Below are 19528 nucleotides of genomic sequence, written 5' to 3' on the forward strand. Positions count from 1 at the left end.
CTGATTATCCTTGGAAAAAGCACACTGTCCCATTCATTGCAGTGGGCACTGCATAGGGACAGGACAAATACTGGGTCATCATTCAGCCTGGGTTTTAGTTGGTTCTTCACGCATATTTAGGCAAAATAGGCTGTTAGATATAGATGTATACACATCCCCCAACTGAAAATTAATAATTCCTCTTGCCAAAGGGAAGAGAGAAGATAAAATAATAATGATCAAGAATATATTTAATTTCCTACACTTCTAGCAGAATATCCCAAACTCTTTACTGTCAATGACAGATTAAAACTGCTTAAGAGATAGATTAAAAAACAATTAAAATTGCTATTAAAACATCAACACAAAACTAGATAAATAAGCTCCCCAAATCTTTCCCATCTAATCCTCTTGAAAATAATTAAAGCTTTCCTTTAGCTACTGGCTTGGAACTGTCAAATAGTCTGAAAAAGATGGCCCATGATACTAGGTTTTTCTTAAGCCTTTTTGTCACTCCACTAAATTACTACTTCTCCTCAATCTGGATGGCTGCAGGCACGAGCTCTTACAAACATACCCAGCCTATGGTCTGACCGCACATAGGGAGCGCGTGTGGATCATTACACATGCTCCAACATGACCAGGTTGTCAGGTCAGAGTTACACAGCTTGGAACAAAGTTTCATCTTCGCTGTTGTACACCTAAAGCTGTGGTAGCACTGGCAGAGCCAGGTAGTAACTACCAGCGTGATACTATCCTGCACTGACCATGTCTGTCTGACTGGGCTACCTATGGGCTCCACCCACATCTGGGCAATTTTGCAAGGAAAAAAATCATTTGAACGTTATTATTAAGTCATTAGTTGTTATTATTACTCTCTTAATTACTAAACTTTGAAGTATTTACACTTTCTTAAGTAGTAAGCAAAGGTCACAGCTCTAAAGTCCTGTTTTGCTATAATTAAAAGCAGAAACCCACATTTTCAAAGCTGCCAAGTATTTTTCTGATGGAACATATAACAGGTGTGATTTTTTTGATGATCATAGTCATATGCATTTTGTAACTACTACTGTAAAATAGCTTCTTGGAAAGCATAATTTGATGGGATTGAGGAGAAATATGCTCAGTGATTTTGGCCAAATAACAAGTTTTTCTAGTCCTTTATTACCTCAGCGTATTGAAAGCGTATCTAAAGGACGTTATTTAAATTTTACAGTTACTCTGCACTACCTGATACTCTTTATAGATCACTTCCTAAACAGGACAGGTGGTTTTACTGCCAGCAAAGTAAAGATGTCATATTGTCACGTATAATTTGGAGGCAAAAAATGTACCACATGGATAATTAGCTTCACTCTCCCACGACTCCACATAAACAGCTCTTGAAAGACTGTTGTGGCAATGTCGCCAAATGTCTCCAGATATATAAATTACACACATATGCCTATTTTTATAAATGAGATTTGGGAATATCAGTAGCAATGGCACAGTGGGAATAGTTAGCTCATTTTGGAGGTTGTACTGTATTTGCACTGCATGAATGTCCCGTGGCCCCAACACAAATGTGTCTGTATTTAATAAATCTCAGTATAGCCACAACATTAATTTTCCTTTTACCTAAAGCACTGGATGAGAATTCTGGTTTTAATCTGTTTCCAAATGTTCTGTAGAACATCCAGTTCCTCCCTCAGACTTCACAGACTCTTTTGATAATCATGAAGTGCAGTGTGGCCAGACACTTTGCCCTCTTTTTCTCTTCTTTGTGCAAGAGATTTGGGATGAAATTCCCCACTTTGCCCCTGAGTCAGGGCTAGTTCCAGGCCTGGAGAGGACCATCTTCCAGAGGTGTTGGTCTCAGTAGTGGGCCCAGCTGATGGCATCCCTGGTCCTTCCTCTGTGGAGTGCTCAGATAGCAAATACCCCTCTCATTCTTTCTTACTACAACTCCAAAGGTGACTGGTAAGATAGTGATCAATGTTATGCCACTGTCTTACAGTCAGACGTTGACCCACATCACAGAACAGGGGCAGAGAAGTTGTTTTATGTAATCTGATGTAAACCACACTGCAAAAATGAAGCTTCATATTATTGGCATGTCTTCCTGCCTAAAAGCTAGAAAGCTCCATATATGAGCTACTGTCACCTTGGAAACGTTCAGAGAAGAAATACCAACTGCCAGTAGAAGCGCAGTATGTAGCCGTATAGCAAACTGAACTGTCCAGTTCTACTAAGTTTCAAAGTGATCATGAGATGGTACTACAGTAATTTAACTGAACTGCCTCTACATTTAACTGTGGGTAAGAAAACAGCAGGGTTTTAATTTATATATGCTCGCTCCCTTACCCAGATTCTCAGAGAGGTGCCAGTGGTGGTCGGTGCCTACAGAATCCAGAAAAGCAGCATCAACTGATGCCTTTTGCTACATCTCCCAGAGCTTAAAGCTGGAGTAGATTCACTGACTTCGAGATGATGGTAGCCATAAATTGTGCATTGGGAGATATGAACTTGTCTGGGGAGCCATAATTAAGCATCTTCAGAGGAACTGGAGATATCTTCTCTCTTCTCCCATCTATATGGGAGATAAAATCTAGATTGCCTTTCCCTAGTGACAAATGATTCACCTGATGGAATATCATGGCCAGTGGCACAGTAGATGTAACTGGCACTGTGCACTCTGAAACAACTGGTGCTGATTGGAAGGGGGCTGTTGTAAAATGTGAGTAATAAAACATCTGGTATCTCTGTATTAATAGGATTATCAATTTGAACTTTGCTCCAGTCAGAGTGAATACTACATCAACATTTCCTATGGAATAACTCAGTTTTGACTCCTCTCCCAGTGCTGTCCCTGGCTGCAGTAGCATTTATAATCCATTATGGTTTACAGGAAGGTTACACATCAGCTATTCTTTTTTCACTCAAGTGCTGGCTAGGTTTTTAGGAAACTTAAGAGATTAAACTCATAGTTATTTATTGCTAAAAGTATTGTTACCATTTTTGTTACTGCTGTTATGAAATTGTCCAAAGAGTTGTAAATTGGGACTGAACAAATACCTCAATAAAAATATCCCAAGAAACTGTGAATGCCTGATATTACCAGACACTGCTACAAATGTTTTCCTCAGGGACAAAAATGTGCATGGATCTTTTACATCCTGACTCCAGGAGCATGAGAACTGGCGGGTTCAGAGTTAACACAGTTATATCTATTCTAGATCTGCAGAGAGAGCTATACAGTTAATCACTGCATATTTTTAGCCTACATCCTGTAGCTTTAATCCTGCAAATGTCTGTATGTAATTTGTTTTATGTAATATGAATAGATGCCATAAAATCAAGATTCCACCATCTCTGGAGCCAAGAATGTTCATATATTTCTAAAGAATGAGGGCCTATAGTGTTAGTATAGGATGATGAATTGGTCACTGAGTAATATATACTCCATGCTGTGTTTACCAGTAGAAATAAATGCTTAGATTAGCAGCACGTGCTTATATGTTTGGTATCAAAAAACCAGACCTTACCCCTCATAGCAACTATAAAGAATTACAGAACCGTTGCTTACGATTGAGGAACATTTTCTGTTAAATCTGAGGACACCTTCCCTCTCCTACGTACAGATCAGCCTTAATTTCAGTAAAGAACGATGTCCCTGTGTTTTATAACTGAGTCACTGACTCGCTGAATTTCTCCAGCACGTCTAGCAGTTGGGCCTAGTGCCAAGATCAAGGGGACAAGATTCTGCTTTTCTGTGAATCTAGCTGCACAGTTCCTTAACTTTGCCACGGTAATACATGGAGCAGAATAGAAAGGAAACCCCGTTAATTACCAACCAAGAGCTAAAATCTGGTAACTGAGCACATGGCAGCAAACAGGCAAGTTGAAGAGCAGAGTACTCCAGCTGGGACACATTGTATGAATACAGACAGTTGCCTTTACTATGCAAATCACTAACGTGTCAATTCTTTTTCATTTAATGATTTTGTGTGTACTTGTAGCGATTACTGAAGTGTTACAAGGAACCTCAAACCCGGCGGTTTCTTGCTGAAGCCAGAGGAAGCATTCAGAGTGTGACATTGTAAATGGGCACTGTGATCAGTGCACATGATTTTTGCTGTAATAACCGTTAATTAGTAACTAATGGTGAAACTCTATTGTCAGAATAATGCAAGCTTATTTCTGAAAAGCCATTTAAGTCAGCTTTGTTCTGGGTTGAAAATCAGAAATCTTCAGTATTCTAAACCGTGTGTGCTCCAACTTCAAATCTGTACGGTTTCCGCCTTGCAGAAAGTCATCCAAATACACTAAAAAGGTTTTTTTTTTTAATCATGCCACCAACTTGCTTAAAATTTGTAAGTGTATGGAGACTAAATAGCTGAGATTTCACCAGGAATTTCTCTGATTTCAGCCACCTGACATCACCCACGCTAGAGGCCCAAGACAGGCTAAATGGGCATCACAGGTACCCTCACCTGTGTCATTACTCCCATTAACACATGGAAGCATTAATTAATGCTGCCGAGTTTTTCAAGCTTTTATGTATTAGAGAGCTTTTATGTATTATTTGGTGTCCAAAGCTCAGAAAAACGCATGAAGCAATCTTGGCAGTCCAGCCCGGGAAGAGGCTGCGTTTCACCACTTTGTGTTTTAACCTGCACTCCTAGGAATAAAATAATCGCCAGGCGGGGACACAGCCCACTCGGCTGCTCAGCTGCTTCAAATCTGCCCCACTCCCTACTCTGAGGACCCATCCCGCCTCCTGTAACTTTAACAGCGGATATTGCGGGGTAAAGAGTCAGTGTCAGCCTCTGCTCTTGTCAGCCTGGGCGGGCCTCTGCTCCCAGCGCCTCACTACGGCCTGGGCCCGCCAGTACCCGCTGCCTCAGCGGGCTGGGCGCGGGCTCTCTCCGCCGCCCCTGCCGAGCGGCCGCGGTGGTTCGCTCCGTTACCGAGGCAGCGGATTGCAACAGTCGCCGGGCGCAGCCGCGGGCACGGGTGGTGGTGGTGAGGCTCGGGCTGGGCCGCGGCGTGTGAAGGGGCGGGGGTGTCGGGAGAGACCCCTTCTCCCTCCTTCCTTCCCCCTTCCCGTGCTTTCGCAGGGGAGGTTCAGGGGCCGCTCTGTAAGGTGAGAAACCCTGGTAGCAATGGGCCTTTTCCTGGCTTGTGGCTTCCTTATAGAAGCTCTTCGGGCTATCTAATTTGCTCTAAGTTTTGGGCTGATTTGCCTAAAGTCCTGTTGTGTTGGAGTTTGAGCTGCATTTCGTGACATTGCTGTGGCCTCGCAGAAAGTATCCAGGCTGCGGCTGGTGCATTGGCAGCTCGACCTGTGTCTGTGCTACTTTCTAGTGCTGCTAACAACTCTTGCCCTGTGTAGGAGTCCTGTCTTGCTTTTAAGGTGGCTCTTATAACTTAATTAGCCTATTCCATGCCTCAGATCCCATGGTGTGTTTTCTCTGTTCCTTTAGAGAAAATACTCTCCTCTGGCTCATGTTTTTGAGTTCTGCAAAAGGATTTATATAAATCCCTTCAAAGCTGAGCCCCTGCCTTCCTTACAGTGAATCACATGAGCAACTCTTTGTATGAGTAAGGTCTTGATGAAGCGTTCAGCCATGTGGTAATAACTCATTCTAGATGATACACAGAATTTACTGAATGCTAATAAATTGTATCAACACTTGAGGATGGTTTACTTAATGCTGGAGAAATGAACTCGATGTAGGAACAAGTAGTGTTTGTTAGAGTTGTTCCCTAACAGCTCTGTGGTTGGCTAAGTGGATGAAATAGATTCAGAAGGTTTGTTTTAATACAAGACCAATCATAAAAGATGTCAGTGTCTTGTCTTCTAGAGACTTACTGAAGTTGATACTCAAAATGTGTGACTGGTACAAAGGTATGTGATTCTATCTAGTTATTTCATACCCATGAAGTATTTATTCCATGCTATTAATTCATCTCAAGTCACCACTGTTGCAAGTTCTTGGAGGTTATGTACATAAAGTATGTGCTTTCCTCTCTCTTAGCCTGGTGTTTTTGGAAGAACTATCAGTATGGAAGATAATGAGCTCACTTATAGTGAGGAAGAAGAGCAAAACTCTCTACAACTGTCTCTGGAAGAAGAAAAAGATGACAAAGCTTGTCAGCTCTTTAATGTGGAAGAATGCTGGGAAGGTGAAAAAGATGAATTGTTTTGATTATTTGACAAAAAACTAACATAACATGCCTTCTAGTTTAGTAAATGGCAGCAGTGTGGTTCTAGGTTGAACGATATGCTGTGTAAATGCAGTGTTGTCCAGTGTTATGCTGCACAGGTGTAATCCAAATCCAACCTGTTATTTCTGTAGCGTTATTTCTCCACTTTTTACCTTTGTAAGGCTAGTGCCACCTGAAGTGCTCTCAACTGGGTCTAGAACGGTGTAAGTCTTCCATGGAGTCAGCTCCATGAAGATACTGGTTACTTAAGACATCTAAACTGGTACCAAATACCTCTTAATAGGAAGCCAATTTCTCTGTTTGTGTCCAAAAGTATATCTCAGTATATTATGAGAGGCAACATATGTACCACTTCACAGATTATCATGCATGGTGCTGTGCTGAATACTCATCTTTATGGTAAAAAGATTTATTAGGCTGTTATTTTCCTGCTGTAATTGTCTTGCTTACATACTTAACAAAACCTTTCTATCTTCACACTAGGGTAAGGTACTGTAAGATAAACAAATCTTGGCTACAACCTGTCAGTACATGAGCCCCCTCAGTGGCTTTGGTTTGTTTCCCCACTGACCATACATTGGATTGGTGGTGACACTTATGTCATGAAGGCAGAGGCATTTCCCTGGGTGGGTTTGTGGGTATGCAATAGTCCTGGGTGCTTTGCCAGGTGGTATTTTATATATATATAATGCAGTAATGCTATAAAATGTCATCTATGATTCTCCACATTTTGACTTGACAGCAAGTATACTAGAGCTCTGCATTTCTAAGTTCAAAGTCTGTTAAACTCTTGGTTTACTATCTATTAGAAGACAAGCTTGAAGAGGAGTTGGCTGGTGATGACACGATGGGACAAAAGGATGCTTCTGAAGAAGGTGGAGACAGATCTGATTCTAGCATGTAAATAGCTTGTTTTCTTCCCAGTTCTAACAGTAATGTCCTTTACAGTGTTCACTTAGCTTCTCAAGGGAAGGTTTGGTTAATTCAAGAGTGTGTTTTTGTCAAAGTAATTAATATAGACCTTTTAACAAAGAATAAAGCCAGTTGGTCACTACTGTTAAAACAGTGAACTGAGTAAGATATAAACAGACTCTGGACACAGCTATAACACAAAGACTTCACCACATTCTTGTGGGCTGATGGACTCCTCTCAGAGGAGGGGTCAACTCCCCAAATTAAGCTGCTTCTAAAATCCATTCATCTCTCTGTAATAATACACAGCATTGTGTTCATACCCTTCCATGCTTGTAGAACATCAGGAGCTGTTGGAAAAGAAAAGTTTGCTGAAGAGTTTCACTGGTGGATTGTGAAGGTGTTTTTAATAGCTATAGAGAGTTTTCTATCACTGTGTAAAGTCAATTAGTGCATTAGAAGTGGTATGATGATAGATTAGTGCTATGTTGATTTTTACAAGAAGGTGGTACAGTGGATTTAGTCCTGAAAAAATCAATTTACATGTAGCACAGGTCATGCATGAAAAGGAGTTTAGTGGTTTGAATGTGGTGTTAAGTGGTTGCTGCTCTCTTCTCAAAGATCAAAGCCCAGTTTGCCTTACTTAGCCAAGCCTGTTAATCTCTGCCCTGGAATGACCCGGTGTAGGGTTGTAAGGCATAATGAAAGGCTCAAATAATGTTTATTAATATATGGATGTGGGAAGTTGCACAGCACATATGCCTACTGCCAGTACATGTTGACAGTGTTACCATTATCAACAGAGAAACTCAAAATATATCAGAACGATTTAAAAAAGCCAACCCAAACCTTCAGACTTCTGGCTATACTCAGATCAAAATGATAGGAAAGATTAGCTCTCCCCACAAACACATCAGCTGTATATAATATGCTTTTTAACTAGCTTAGAATGTCCCCTTTAATGTTTTAAATTATTGTTGAGGAAAACTAGAATTTGCAAACCCTGGGTATAATCAGGAGAAGCCACAGGCACTTCAAAACAAAGACATGTAATTAAGCATGAAATACATGGGTGGGTATAAATGTGCAGCTTCAGACATCCAAATCTAAAGATCATATCTTAAGCACATGTATGTAAACTTCTGCAGGATATGTTCATTTTTTTAATGCCTTTTTTTCCTGTAACTTTTCAATTTCTCTTTATGTTTTAATTGAGGATATTGTGTTTTAATTCAAAGGAGAAGCTCTGAACGCTATTTGGGCAACATTATGAATACTCAGGCTATGAAGTACAGAGATAGAGTTTGCAGAACTGTACAGAGGAACCTAAAAGAGCTCAATGACATAGCCAAAGAAAAGGAATTTGTGATCCATCAAGTCAGGTTAGTGTTTAAGTGAACACAATCCATCAGCATAAATCACTGCTGAATACTGGGGTGCTGTATGTGTTAGAAATACTGGAGTTTATAGATTATTTAATACAATTGCCACTTTTGATAATATCTGAACTCTGGATGAAGCCACAGGAAGCTCTTGGTACAGTTTTCTGGGGTTTGGTGAAAATGCTTGAAGTTAACAAGGGCTTCTGAAGAACCCTACAGTAAGGTCTGAAACAAAATAATGGGATGGTGGTAGGGAGTTGGGAGGCTTGAAGGAATCCTAGCTGTGAATCTTGCCTCCAAAAGGAAGAGTTTCATGGAAAGAGTAGAAAATACAAATAATCTGTGTCTTTCTTACAGAGACAATCTGAGTACCTGTCAGCTGCGGATCAAGATGCTAGCAAAGCAGCTGGAGTATGTAGACGTTGAAACACAGAAAGAGGAGGAGGCTGGCAATGTGTAGGTAGAGAGTATTTCTGGATACCACAGATGACAGGCATCCACTAAGTTTATGTGTGTAGCTAATGAGATAAACTTTGTTGTTTTCATCTCTTGATGTTGTTGAAGGGTGGATAGAATTTTTAAGATCATATATCAAAGATGCTTATAGCTCAGTGATGAAACCCACTGCTATTCTCTGGCTAGAATGTAACTGCACCAGCTTGGAAGGCTGTTGGGATACCAGGGTGTTGCACTTCGAGCCAGTGAGCAGGGCAGCACGTGCTCCCCTGTGCTGGTGAACACTAATGCTGGGGTCACCTTCTGCTTCACATACGTTTAGCAAGAATTCCTCCTTCTGAAATAGAGAATAGTGGTGCATTGGCTTGGGAATCATTGATCTCTGTGCTGTCTGGACTAGAGCTAATATTCTATGAGGTAAACCAGCACAAAAAGAGGTGAGAACTTAGGCTGAATAGGAAAGAGGCATATATTTTTAAATACAAGAAAAGCAACCTGGCCCATGACTGTCAATCATTTATCAGGGTCTCAATCACTTATTCAGTATGATGAACCAATGTCAATGTGCTATGGCAGTTTGAGAGGTCATGATTTTGCTTCTGTCAACTATTACAATCAGGATTTTATATATATACACACACACACACACAATTTCTTTTTCTGTTTATTTTATGTTGTAGAAGGCATGAATGCCTTTCAGGAGTAGTCCTGCATGCAGGAGCTGTTCTGAAGCATTTTTGCCATAAAGTGGGAGGCAATTTACTGTACTCTTCACATTTGGTTTAAATAGAAAGAAGTGGGTGGCTTGTGTACTGGGAACGGGTGTATTGTGAACAAACTTCGCAGCTGCATTTTGTGACCTGTATTAATTGTCAAGTTAAGATATTGATGAATGATAGAATGGTAGAGGGGGGGTTAACTGCCAAAATGGAATAGCTGCTTGAACAGAAGTGATGAGTTGAATGCTGATGAGACTCCTGTGATGGGTGCTGGTACTCCCTGTTCAGTGTCTCAGACAGCAATGAAACCCAACAAAGACAGAAAAGCATTGTAGACGTTTTTATGCTTATGATATGTCAACTTGTAAGGTCTAGATATAAAGGAGGAATAGTGATTCCTACAATCTAATATATTTAGCAAGTGAATAGTGGAGTGAGAAGACTGAATTTCTGGCTTGTGAAGCTCAGAGGCCTCCTGTTTCACCAGTAAAGGCAGAGTAGCTGGCATTACTGGTGCGCAGTACAAACATTCTGAAGATAAAGCAGGAGCTGCAGGTAGAAGATCCCTTTCTGGCTTTCCTTTCAAGGAAGGGAGGTTATGCTGAATATCGTCAGGTCGCTGTCTGATGACTCTGTAGTCCTGTCTACTAGTTTTCCTGGGTAGAGAAGAACAAGGAAAATCAACAAGTGTGTGGCAGCACTGCCATTGCAGGGGAAGGACGCAGCGTGTTGTAATGCCATTTGTAAAAGCAAAATCAGTTTAGGTTCTCTGCATTTGCCTAAGCTTATTTTCATGGCTAACACTACTTTCACCAGCTTGAGAAATGAATTGTCACAGTAAGCAACTGGTCAGTGTGCTTGAAATAAATACTCCCCTGTACCTATCAGCCAGTATGTAATAGTTTAGAGAAAGCTAAAGTTGTGCCTCTGAATGAAGAATGGGTACTTTAGAAGGCTAAATAAAGTATTAATTAGCAGAATTCTAATGCATATATCTCAGCTTCAAAATTGTTTTTTTTATTGGTACTGCTCTTGTTGTGGGTGGGGGACAGATTTTTTTTTAACCTTTATTAGTTCCAACTTCTTTCTGACTTTTGCTGTTGACAGAGCAGCCTTGTCCCGCCTCCAGGCCATGCACAGGCGACTGTGTGCTGAGCTGCAGAAAGAGAAGGATTTTGAGTGGAAAATTGCTTTGGCACTCAAAGAAAACACGTAAGTGACAGCATGAGAAAAGAGTGTAAGGGGAGTCAGTCTTTGTTATGGTCTTTATATGCTGTTTAATGCATTCAGAAGTTAAATCACTTGAGAATTGCTTGTAAATACTAAACTACCCAATTTGAGGTCATGTGAGGCTGACTGCAAGGCAAGGGATCATGAGAGCAACTTTTAACCTGAGCAGTCCGTTGCTTAGGAAATCAGTTGCTCTGGCTCAGTTCCCGAACTAGTTTTGCACATGTAAGTGAAGTTCTGATATTATTTGGAGTTGCACATACATTAGGGGCCTAAACAGGTCTCACTTCAAATGGAAGATAAGCTGGACTAAAGTAGACCTGTCTGTGAGACTGGTCTCTGAATGAGCATAAACACTTTTAATTTATGCCTCTCAGTGTCTTCTTTAACAGGGAACTGTTAAAGAAAAAGCTGGTTTTCTGAATTTTCCTTGTTTCTCTTTTTCTTCTGTGTAGATGTGAATTTGAGAGAGCCCTGAGGTGTATTTTTTTACTGATATTTTTAATGTCTTTAGAGTGAGATATGCTATGGAGTCTTAGTCTGAAAGGTGCAATTCTGGTGTCCTTAACAGCATGATTTACTATATAACTTTGACAAATACTGCTAGATTTTACATTTCACCATACAGCCTTACCTACTCAGTGGCCTTAAAGTGAATGTCAGTGTTTCAGTGAGAAATGCTCACGCTTTGTTTTAAAGGCTTGACATGTGGCACATAGAAACTGAGCAGGGAAAATACGAAATCCTCCATGAGCAACTTAAAAAGGATGAGGAGGAGCTGGAGATGCAATACCAAGAACGGGCTGGAGCACGCATCTGGAGGGAGAAAACAGCAGCTTTGCAAGCAGAAGAATATCAGTGGTCAAGGGAAAAGTAAGCACCTCTAAGACTGCTTCCTTCCTCTGTATGACTTTTAGCCAATTCACTCTTTCAGGTGTTGGGAAGATTAGGTAATTAAATACCAGAGGTATTGTGTTCCTTATCTGGATGTTGCTTCAAGAACATTCTATGAGGAAATTGAATTAAAATAAGATTTGCCCACAGTCTTGCAGCTACACAGGTAAAGATTTCTGATGTATGAAGAGAAACTTGCTAAAGACAAACAGTGAATGCTTTTTGTCCAAGGGAGGATGTTTATTAGGTCAGACTAACTGCATGTGTTTGCAGCTTTGGTGGCTGTTGGGACCTTCTGAAGTTATGATCAAGTTCCTCAAGATTTCTTGGGGAGAAAGGACACGAGTTCATCAGTTTGTCTGGAGGTTTTGTGAGAACAACAGATTGTGAGGGGTGAGGGGGAGGCTGATGTCCTTGTTTTAGCACATACGAACAAACTCCCGACTCCACCTTTAGATGTCATTGTATTGGAGTCAAAGTTCCTTAGTCCTGCTGCAACTGCTGCTCTGCCTGTGTTTTGTAGAAAAGAAGCAGCAGCCCAGAAAGAATCTGAAGAAAGGCATAAAAAAATACTAGAAGATGCCAAGAAGAACCATGAAAAAGCAGTGTGCTTCCTGAGAAAAAGCATGGCAAGGTTATTTTTCACTCCTTTTCTGTTGTTGTACATTCTCTGCTGTACCATACTTCATCCTTTAGTCTTTGAAAAAGAATAATCTTTCTGCTAGGTGTATCTTCTGTTACACTTGGAAATCTGTTCTATTTGCCCTCCTGTTCTTTTCTGGTTAATGTTAAGCCTATAAAGAGAACATTGAATTTACGCTTATGATTTGGTGTTGAATTCTTTTGCTACTAAAGAAACTGTGAACACTTGTTATTTAAATTTACTTGTATATTGGGACTTAATTGAAAAATATTATTGACATAATTGTCCTGTTTCTGTGTTTGTTTCTTTCTCATGGTATGTGCAAATTTGTAGTAATTAAGAAAAAACGTCACCCAAATGAGATCTTTTTCAATCAAATATCAATATTACTCCTTTTATTTTTTCTAGTGCACTACTATATTAGCTGGAATACTGTCAGACTTGACTTGTGCCCACCTATCTCTAACCTTTAGAGGTTTGTTTTTAGTGTGGGTACAAGTGGTTGGCTTGTATAAAGTTCCCTACGTAATTGTTTAGATATCAGTTATATGAGCAATACCTGAATTCTTACTTTATTTTAGCAACTAGACATATGTCATAATGTGGAACACATTCTTCATATTCAAAATTATAGAAAAAAAAAGTTGTTGAGCAAACTAGTTGAAAGCCTGTTGGCACTTGCAACTTGAGCAGTACTGTATATAGAAGAGTCTTCCAACTGTTCCACTTTACCCACACCCAGTATCATAGTAAACACAGAGGCTTACAGGAAGAATGGTGACATTGACAATTACTACTTGTCAGGTTAAACATTCTAATACTAAAAGCTTTCCAGGATATGAGTCTGAAAGATTTTACTTTGCTTACAGAATCCATGAAAAAAATGCAAAGGAAGAAGCGAAAACTCGGGAGCATATGGAGAGAAGGATACAAGCTGTGCTCTCCCTGAAAACCAGCATCACTTCCAATAGGGTACTGCTGCTGTGGCTTAGATGGGGAATGGAAAATGGAGCTGTTAGACTGTGAGCTTTTAATGAAAGTAATTTCAGTTTGCATTGCAGAGTTGTCGGATGCTGTCACACCACCGGCCAAATCTCTCTTGAAACTGGGGAGAGTTTAACTACAGGAGTAATGGCCTTAGATTTGTATGGGCAGATTTTGACACTTCTACTTGTGGAGTTTATTCTGCCAGAAATCTAGTTGTTCTGGTGGGGTGACTCCACCAGAACAACATCCTGCAACTAAGTTATCTGAAAACTTGGCCAGAAGCATTTCCAGTGATTTGGAACCCAGTGCAGAAATACTTCATATGGAGAACACATATGGAAGAAAACCAGTTCCTTAAGAACTTAAATAATGAAAGATAAGAATTTCTGAGCTAGGCTACTTTGCTCATTTACTTACATTCTGTAGATTATGAAGGAATGATCCAAATGCAATCTAATTTGATTAGAACTGCATCTTTTTGCATTGTGTCACTGAGCAGCATTTTGAGGGCATCTCGGCACACTGTGATTACTGTGTATACTCAACCAAATAAGCTCTGCTTCAGAGAACTCTACCAAAGATTTCTACTTGGATAAGGAGACCACTGTAGATTCTCTGTGTTATATTCTGTAACATGCAAATAAAATGTGTAACTGGTTTGTATGGCTTCCTAGGAAAAACTCAGAAGTCTCCAGGCTTGGAACAAAGCAATGGCCTTTGAGGCAGAGAAGCAGGAGATGAAAATGAGGGAAGCTATCCTGGCAGAAGGAGGCAATGTTGCCAGGGAAATGCTTCTCCATAAACGACTATTAGAGCATGAAAAAGAGAAACAGTAAGTATTTCTGTCTGTATCAAACTCCCAGCTGCTTACTGATGCTCATAGAGCCTTAATCAGATGCTAAAAACATAATCTCCAGGATGCTGTCTTGAAGGAGTGAACTCTGTATGGGTGATGTGTAAGGTCTGTTTTAAGCTACTTGAGCTTCTGGCTGAGGTACTGTTGAGAGAACCAAAGTTAGGAGCCCATGTTCTATGGTCAGTGCAAGGGAGATAAGCTGGTCCAGGAGGAGAATCCAATGAACCTAAATTGGATGCCTGAAGTAACTGTACTTCTGCATTTCCTGAACACTTTCCCTATAAAAACGGAACCGTTTCCTTAAGGTTATAGGGACAATCTCTGGAAGACTGCACTGCAGAAAGGTCAGAAGCAAGGTACTAACTGAAATTCCTCCTCTGCCTCTGTAGTAAAGCTAATAGAAAAGCTTTATTATTGTTATATTATTATTTATTATTGTTATATTATTATTAACCACTTTTGAAGATGTATTTGAGCTAACAGAGGATGGCTGAGATATATGTCTCTGCATGCTGGTTCTGCAAAAGCCTGCAGCAAATGTTACAGGTTCAATAATTAAAGGTTCAGTTAAGTTTTGATGAAATAAAGCTTCAGTTTTGATAGCTGCATACTGCTATTTCTGCTATTCCTGCAAGTGTTCTAAAAATCACGTTAATCTTATAACTTTTTAGGCATCTTCTGGAAATACCCAACTCCAAATAAAGTTTAATCCTTTTCACCTTGCTTGCTTGCTTCCTTTCTGTTTCCCTTTGCAGGCCAAGGGAAATCACAGTTTTTAGTCTTCACGTTAGCTGTGTGATGTCTCTACAGCAGTTCTTTTCTAATTTCAGCTTCCACCCTGATAATCTGCTGAAGAACTGCTTAGTTATTTCTCCCTGCCTTTTTCCTTTTATGTGAAGGGACATTCTCAGTTTCCTCTGAGTATTTTTCATCCTGAATATATATTTGAGTTATATGCAAAAGAAAACTTTACAGCCATTAAAACAGTTTGTTTAAGTTTAAAGATTTGAAGTATTGCTATTTAGCTTAGAGGGTCAAAAGAAGCTGGTCTATAATATTAGTGAATAGCCATGGTTGGTTTAATAATGCTATTAATATATTGGTACTTAATATAGTATTATTCACTTGCATTACAGAGCTTATAGAGAACAGCAACAATTAAGAAAATTTGAGATTGTATCTCAAATTTTACAAGAAAAAGCTTCTATTCACAAGCAGCAAAGAAGTCAGTCCTGTAGTAAGGCAGTTAAGGGTGGTGGTAAACTTGAGGCTTCTTCACGGTGGAGAATGAAAACGTGGCACTATATTGAGAAGAGCTGCAGACATTCAGCTGGAGCAGTGTCACAGGTAAACAAAGGCCTAAGGATTAACAGTCTTTAGTGAGTTCTGCCTGTAAATACCACCAGAGTCCTTGGCCATCGTGTGATACGCTGAGCACTCCAACTGCAGTTGGTCTGATGCCTGAGGACTGGCTTCTGGCCTCCACCAGTAACAGTTAACATCATACATCATTACCAGTCTGGACCTAGGGGAACAGGCCACCTCTGCTTAGCCCAGGAAAGGAACATGTATAATTTTTATATAAGCAATTAATGTCATAGATGCTTCCAACATAAGATTTTAGTCTGTATTCAGTGTCTCAAGAAGGGATCAACCTAAGTAGACATCCTCGGCCTCCGAGCTTTACAGACCTGTCTTTTTCATATTAAAAGATCCCCTCAAAAATTGAGTAGCTGAAAAATTTGGAAAATGACTATTGAAGTAACTTTTTTCTGGTAACTTTTAACCATCTTCAAAACTTATGTTTTCACAAAAGTTGCCGAGCTCCCCGTCAGCTTGTTCCTTAGCTGGTGAGAGAACTGCTTCTGTGGGAGAAACTTCTGAGGAAATGCCCCATGAAGTGCTCTGTGAAAGTGATGAAGATGAGAGAGAGGAGGACAAGACCCTTGTAGAACCAGAGTTTCCAGGACTCTGGAGTCAGGAATGTGCCCTGAACAAGGTAAATATTCTGATACCTCCTATTAGAAATACAAAAGGGGGGAAAAAGTGGATGAGATCTTTCTGTAATTAACTCACTGTGAAGTTTGTCTTTACAAAATTTTGATAGTATCCATAAAAATATTTCAATGGATTAGAAAAAGTTCTAATGGAAAAGCCTTTCTAGTAGCTGTGCATATATATGAAGTAATGATCCTGGCAAGGGCTGTTCTAGGAACTTTGCCTAAAACCAATGCTTATCTATTTTTCAGTTAAAATGCAGACTTTATTACATAGATGCAGAGGTTCAGATGTGAGGATACCATCAGAGTGATTGCTGTTTGACACTACTGTAGTGTTGTTCTCTGAAAGACAAAACAGCACTTCAGTTGTGGCTCAGAGATGCCTGAGGACACACATCACATCATGTTCACTTCTATGTGCTTATAAAAACTCTCAACATGACTGTGTTGAGTTGGCACCACACACACACACTGCTTCACGTGGAAGCAAATTTTTTCATGCCATACTGGGCATAGCAATGGCATTCTGTACTGGAAAGAGAACTAAGTAAGAGTGGAATTGTGTAGTTAAAATCTTGAGTGTTATTCCAGGGTATACTGGTATATACTGCTTTTTTGAGATGTAGAAGGCCTTAGAGAACAGAGCTTATAATCAATCAAAAAGAAATAATGGCAGCACATGTTCACACACTTGCATTAAAAAAGCACTGGACCATATCTGAAGTGTTCCAGTGGAGTTAGATGGTTTTTTTTCTTACAGGGCATTTGTTTAAGGCGTTGAAGGGAGAAAGCTCTAAATGCAGAAGAGCTAATAATGCCCTGAAAACATTATGCCATAGTGTGGGATGATGATAAACTACAAAACAGAGCTGGGAATAAATTAAATTCTTCATATAGAACTTGAGAGGCTGAGTTTGATCTGGAGAGAAACAAAGGCTGGCCAGATACTCAAAGGGTCAGTTCAGACTTTTCTGCTTTGAGCTGTGGATTCTGTGATCACACTTACAGTCATGGTGGTTTTTTACTGATGTTCCTTACTAGATATCCAGAGAAGAAATGGATGTGAAGCAACAGGCCACAAGGGTAAAGAGAAAAGAAACTTTTGAGAAAAAAATGGAGGAATTAAAACCTGGAATTTCTCACAAGCAAATAGTGTCTGGTTGTGACTCTCAGGGAGGTACTTTCTATAGTAAACCAAGCTGCATTCATTTCAAGGTTAGTGGGTGTTCTCCATTAGATCTGTAAAGGTGATGTATGATGTTTTGATTGATATTCTGTTGCACTGGGAAGGAAAGAATAACTCTTGTTGTCTTTAATAGGTCTTTAGTCAAATCTGAATCAGTACTTGCCTTTTCTTCTAGCAGTCTCTTAGTTTATTTAATCCAACACTTATGTATTAGTTTTACTACCTAGGTCTAACTTATAACATACTTCCTTTACTTAGAGGGATTTTAAATACAGTCAGAAAGGTGAGCAAATGATGACACATCTTGTTAGACTGTGTTCCATGTGTTTTAAAAGGCAGCATAACTGTTACTTCTAAATTGTATATATACTATTTCTATAAAATAATGTCCCTAAAGAAGTAGTGACTACAGCCCAGATAAGATTTCAGTTTGCAAGTGACCATTATATTGTACTGGGCATGAGGAAACTGGGCTGCAGTTCACCTCTCTATTGTAATTTACAAGTGCACTGTGAGCAAGTGTGACACTGCCTAGTTCTTTTCTGCACTTGAAAAGGTAGTTGGGATGGGGCATCAGACAAGTCTTTCAACTGCATCAGGGAAACATGGTGCCAGTCAGCCCGTGGGACTCGTGTGTGTGGTGATGAGTGTGCCTGGGTACATGGCTTTCACAGCGTTCTGGTTTTGTTGGGAGCTGGGGGCCTGTGCCTTGCAGGGGAGCAGCAGACCTGCACTGGAAGACAGCAGCATCTAGCTCTGTGTTCAAAAAATCCATATTGGAAAGTAACAACTTTCTTAGACTGTGACTGTGACATAATGTCTCTGACATTCACTGCAGGAAAAGGCAGTAGCTTGGGGCAGTAGCTGTGCATAGACCCAGATAATGTTGCCCCATCCATGAGGCATGAGTTCCTGGCTTTATAGGCTGTCTGCCTTAACAGGGTTTGTTTGGAGCAAGGCATTGTGTTCTGGGTTTGTACAACACTTGCATACAGGCCTGTGATCCCTGTAGGCACTGTGAGCCCAGCTGTAGCAAAAGCAGTTGGCTCTGTTGTTACATGTGTCAGTTCCTGCAGCTCTCACCCCTGATGTGTTTGGTGTCCCGAGGATTTTGATGTTGGCCAAGTCTACAAACAGAAGATAGCTTTGATAAATGCATCCTGCAGTGTGAACTCCTGCAGACTAGTGGGGACCAGTGAATGGCTCCAGGACTTCATCCGTGTTCGGTAAGTAAAATTAACTGGGGGCTTGTTTGCTTGTTTCACCTTTGTACTACAACAGGAGATGGGACCAAATTCTGTAGCAAATTAAATAGATTTCAGTAAATACATCTAAGTGATTCTATTCCATTCTTGAGTGACGATGAAAGGAACTGTGTCTTGGAGCTGAGAGGTCAGAATCTTAGTGAGCCTGAACTGCATGTCATTGGTTTCTAATCCATGGAGAGCAAGAGAGACCCATGGTAATCACCAGTAGAAAGCTTTCTTCCAAAAATGCCAGACCCTCTAAGGGGAAAAGGATCTCTCTGTTGGTACAAAGAAGTGAAAGAGGAGCCAAGCTTCTTTCTAGGCCAGTACAAAGGCCTTTAAGCCTAGACAAACCTTTCACCAGCTGCCATCCTTCACATGACTCACATGATTCACACTAATTTCCAGATTACTGCTGAAGTTTAAATGTGAAGAAGCTGATGAAATAAAGGAATCAATCTCAGAGCAAAGAGCTTAAATTGAAATCCTGTGGTCTTTCCCATCAATCCATTCATATAATCCTGATGGCAGGTTACATAATGGAGCCCTCCCTCCAGTTGGGAGAGATTGCAAATTAATCTCAGTTCAACTGTATTGATAATTTTGACTGTTTATAAATAAACAGATGGAAGTGTCCCTAAAATGTTTCTTAAAAAAAACATTTGAGACTATCTTTCTTTGGAGATATTTCAAGCCTTTAAAAATAAGAAAATACTACTTGAAAATATAGAATACTACTTTTCACAGCTTGGTTTTATCTAAAAAATTAAGGCAAGAAATTTGTAGCTAGCTTGGTAAGTTATGGTGTGTAGTAAAGCCCTTCCATG

At 40.1% G+C, this 19528-nt stretch overlaps 1 protein-coding gene across 1 annotated transcript in view; it reads left to right on the top strand.

Annotated features, from left to right (window-relative positions):
• Nucleotides 1–19528, top strand: part of CFAP74 (cilia and flagella associated protein 74) — a gene marked incomplete at both ends in the record, with an annotated part of 48031 nt that overhangs the window by 2030 nt on the left and 26473 nt on the right. Inside the window, 14 exons of the mRNA XM_084274483.1 lie at nt 4801–4983; nt 6000–6147; nt 6999–7089; nt 8340–8483; nt 8841–8939; nt 10766–10870; nt 11588–11761; nt 12306–12416; nt 13295–13397; nt 14087–14244; nt 15405–15615; nt 16085–16267; nt 17310–17483; nt 18562–18680. Coding sequence (XP_084130609.1) covers nt 4801–4983; nt 6000–6147; nt 6999–7089; nt 8340–8483; nt 8841–8939; nt 10766–10870; nt 11588–11761; nt 12306–12416; nt 13295–13397; nt 14087–14244; nt 15405–15615; nt 16085–16267; nt 17310–17483; nt 18562–18680 — 2003 coding nt within the window. The remainder of the gene's footprint in view (nt 1–4800; nt 4984–5999; nt 6148–6998; nt 7090–8339; nt 8484–8840; nt 8940–10765; nt 10871–11587; nt 11762–12305; nt 12417–13294; nt 13398–14086; nt 14245–15404; nt 15616–16084; nt 16268–17309; nt 17484–18561; nt 18681–19528) is intronic.

This window comes from Gallinula chloropus, assembly GCF_964237585.1.
Source record: "Gallinula chloropus genome assembly, chromosome: 23".
In the NCBI taxonomy this organism is placed as follows: domain Eukaryota; kingdom Metazoa; phylum Chordata; class Aves; order Gruiformes; family Rallidae; genus Gallinula; species Gallinula chloropus.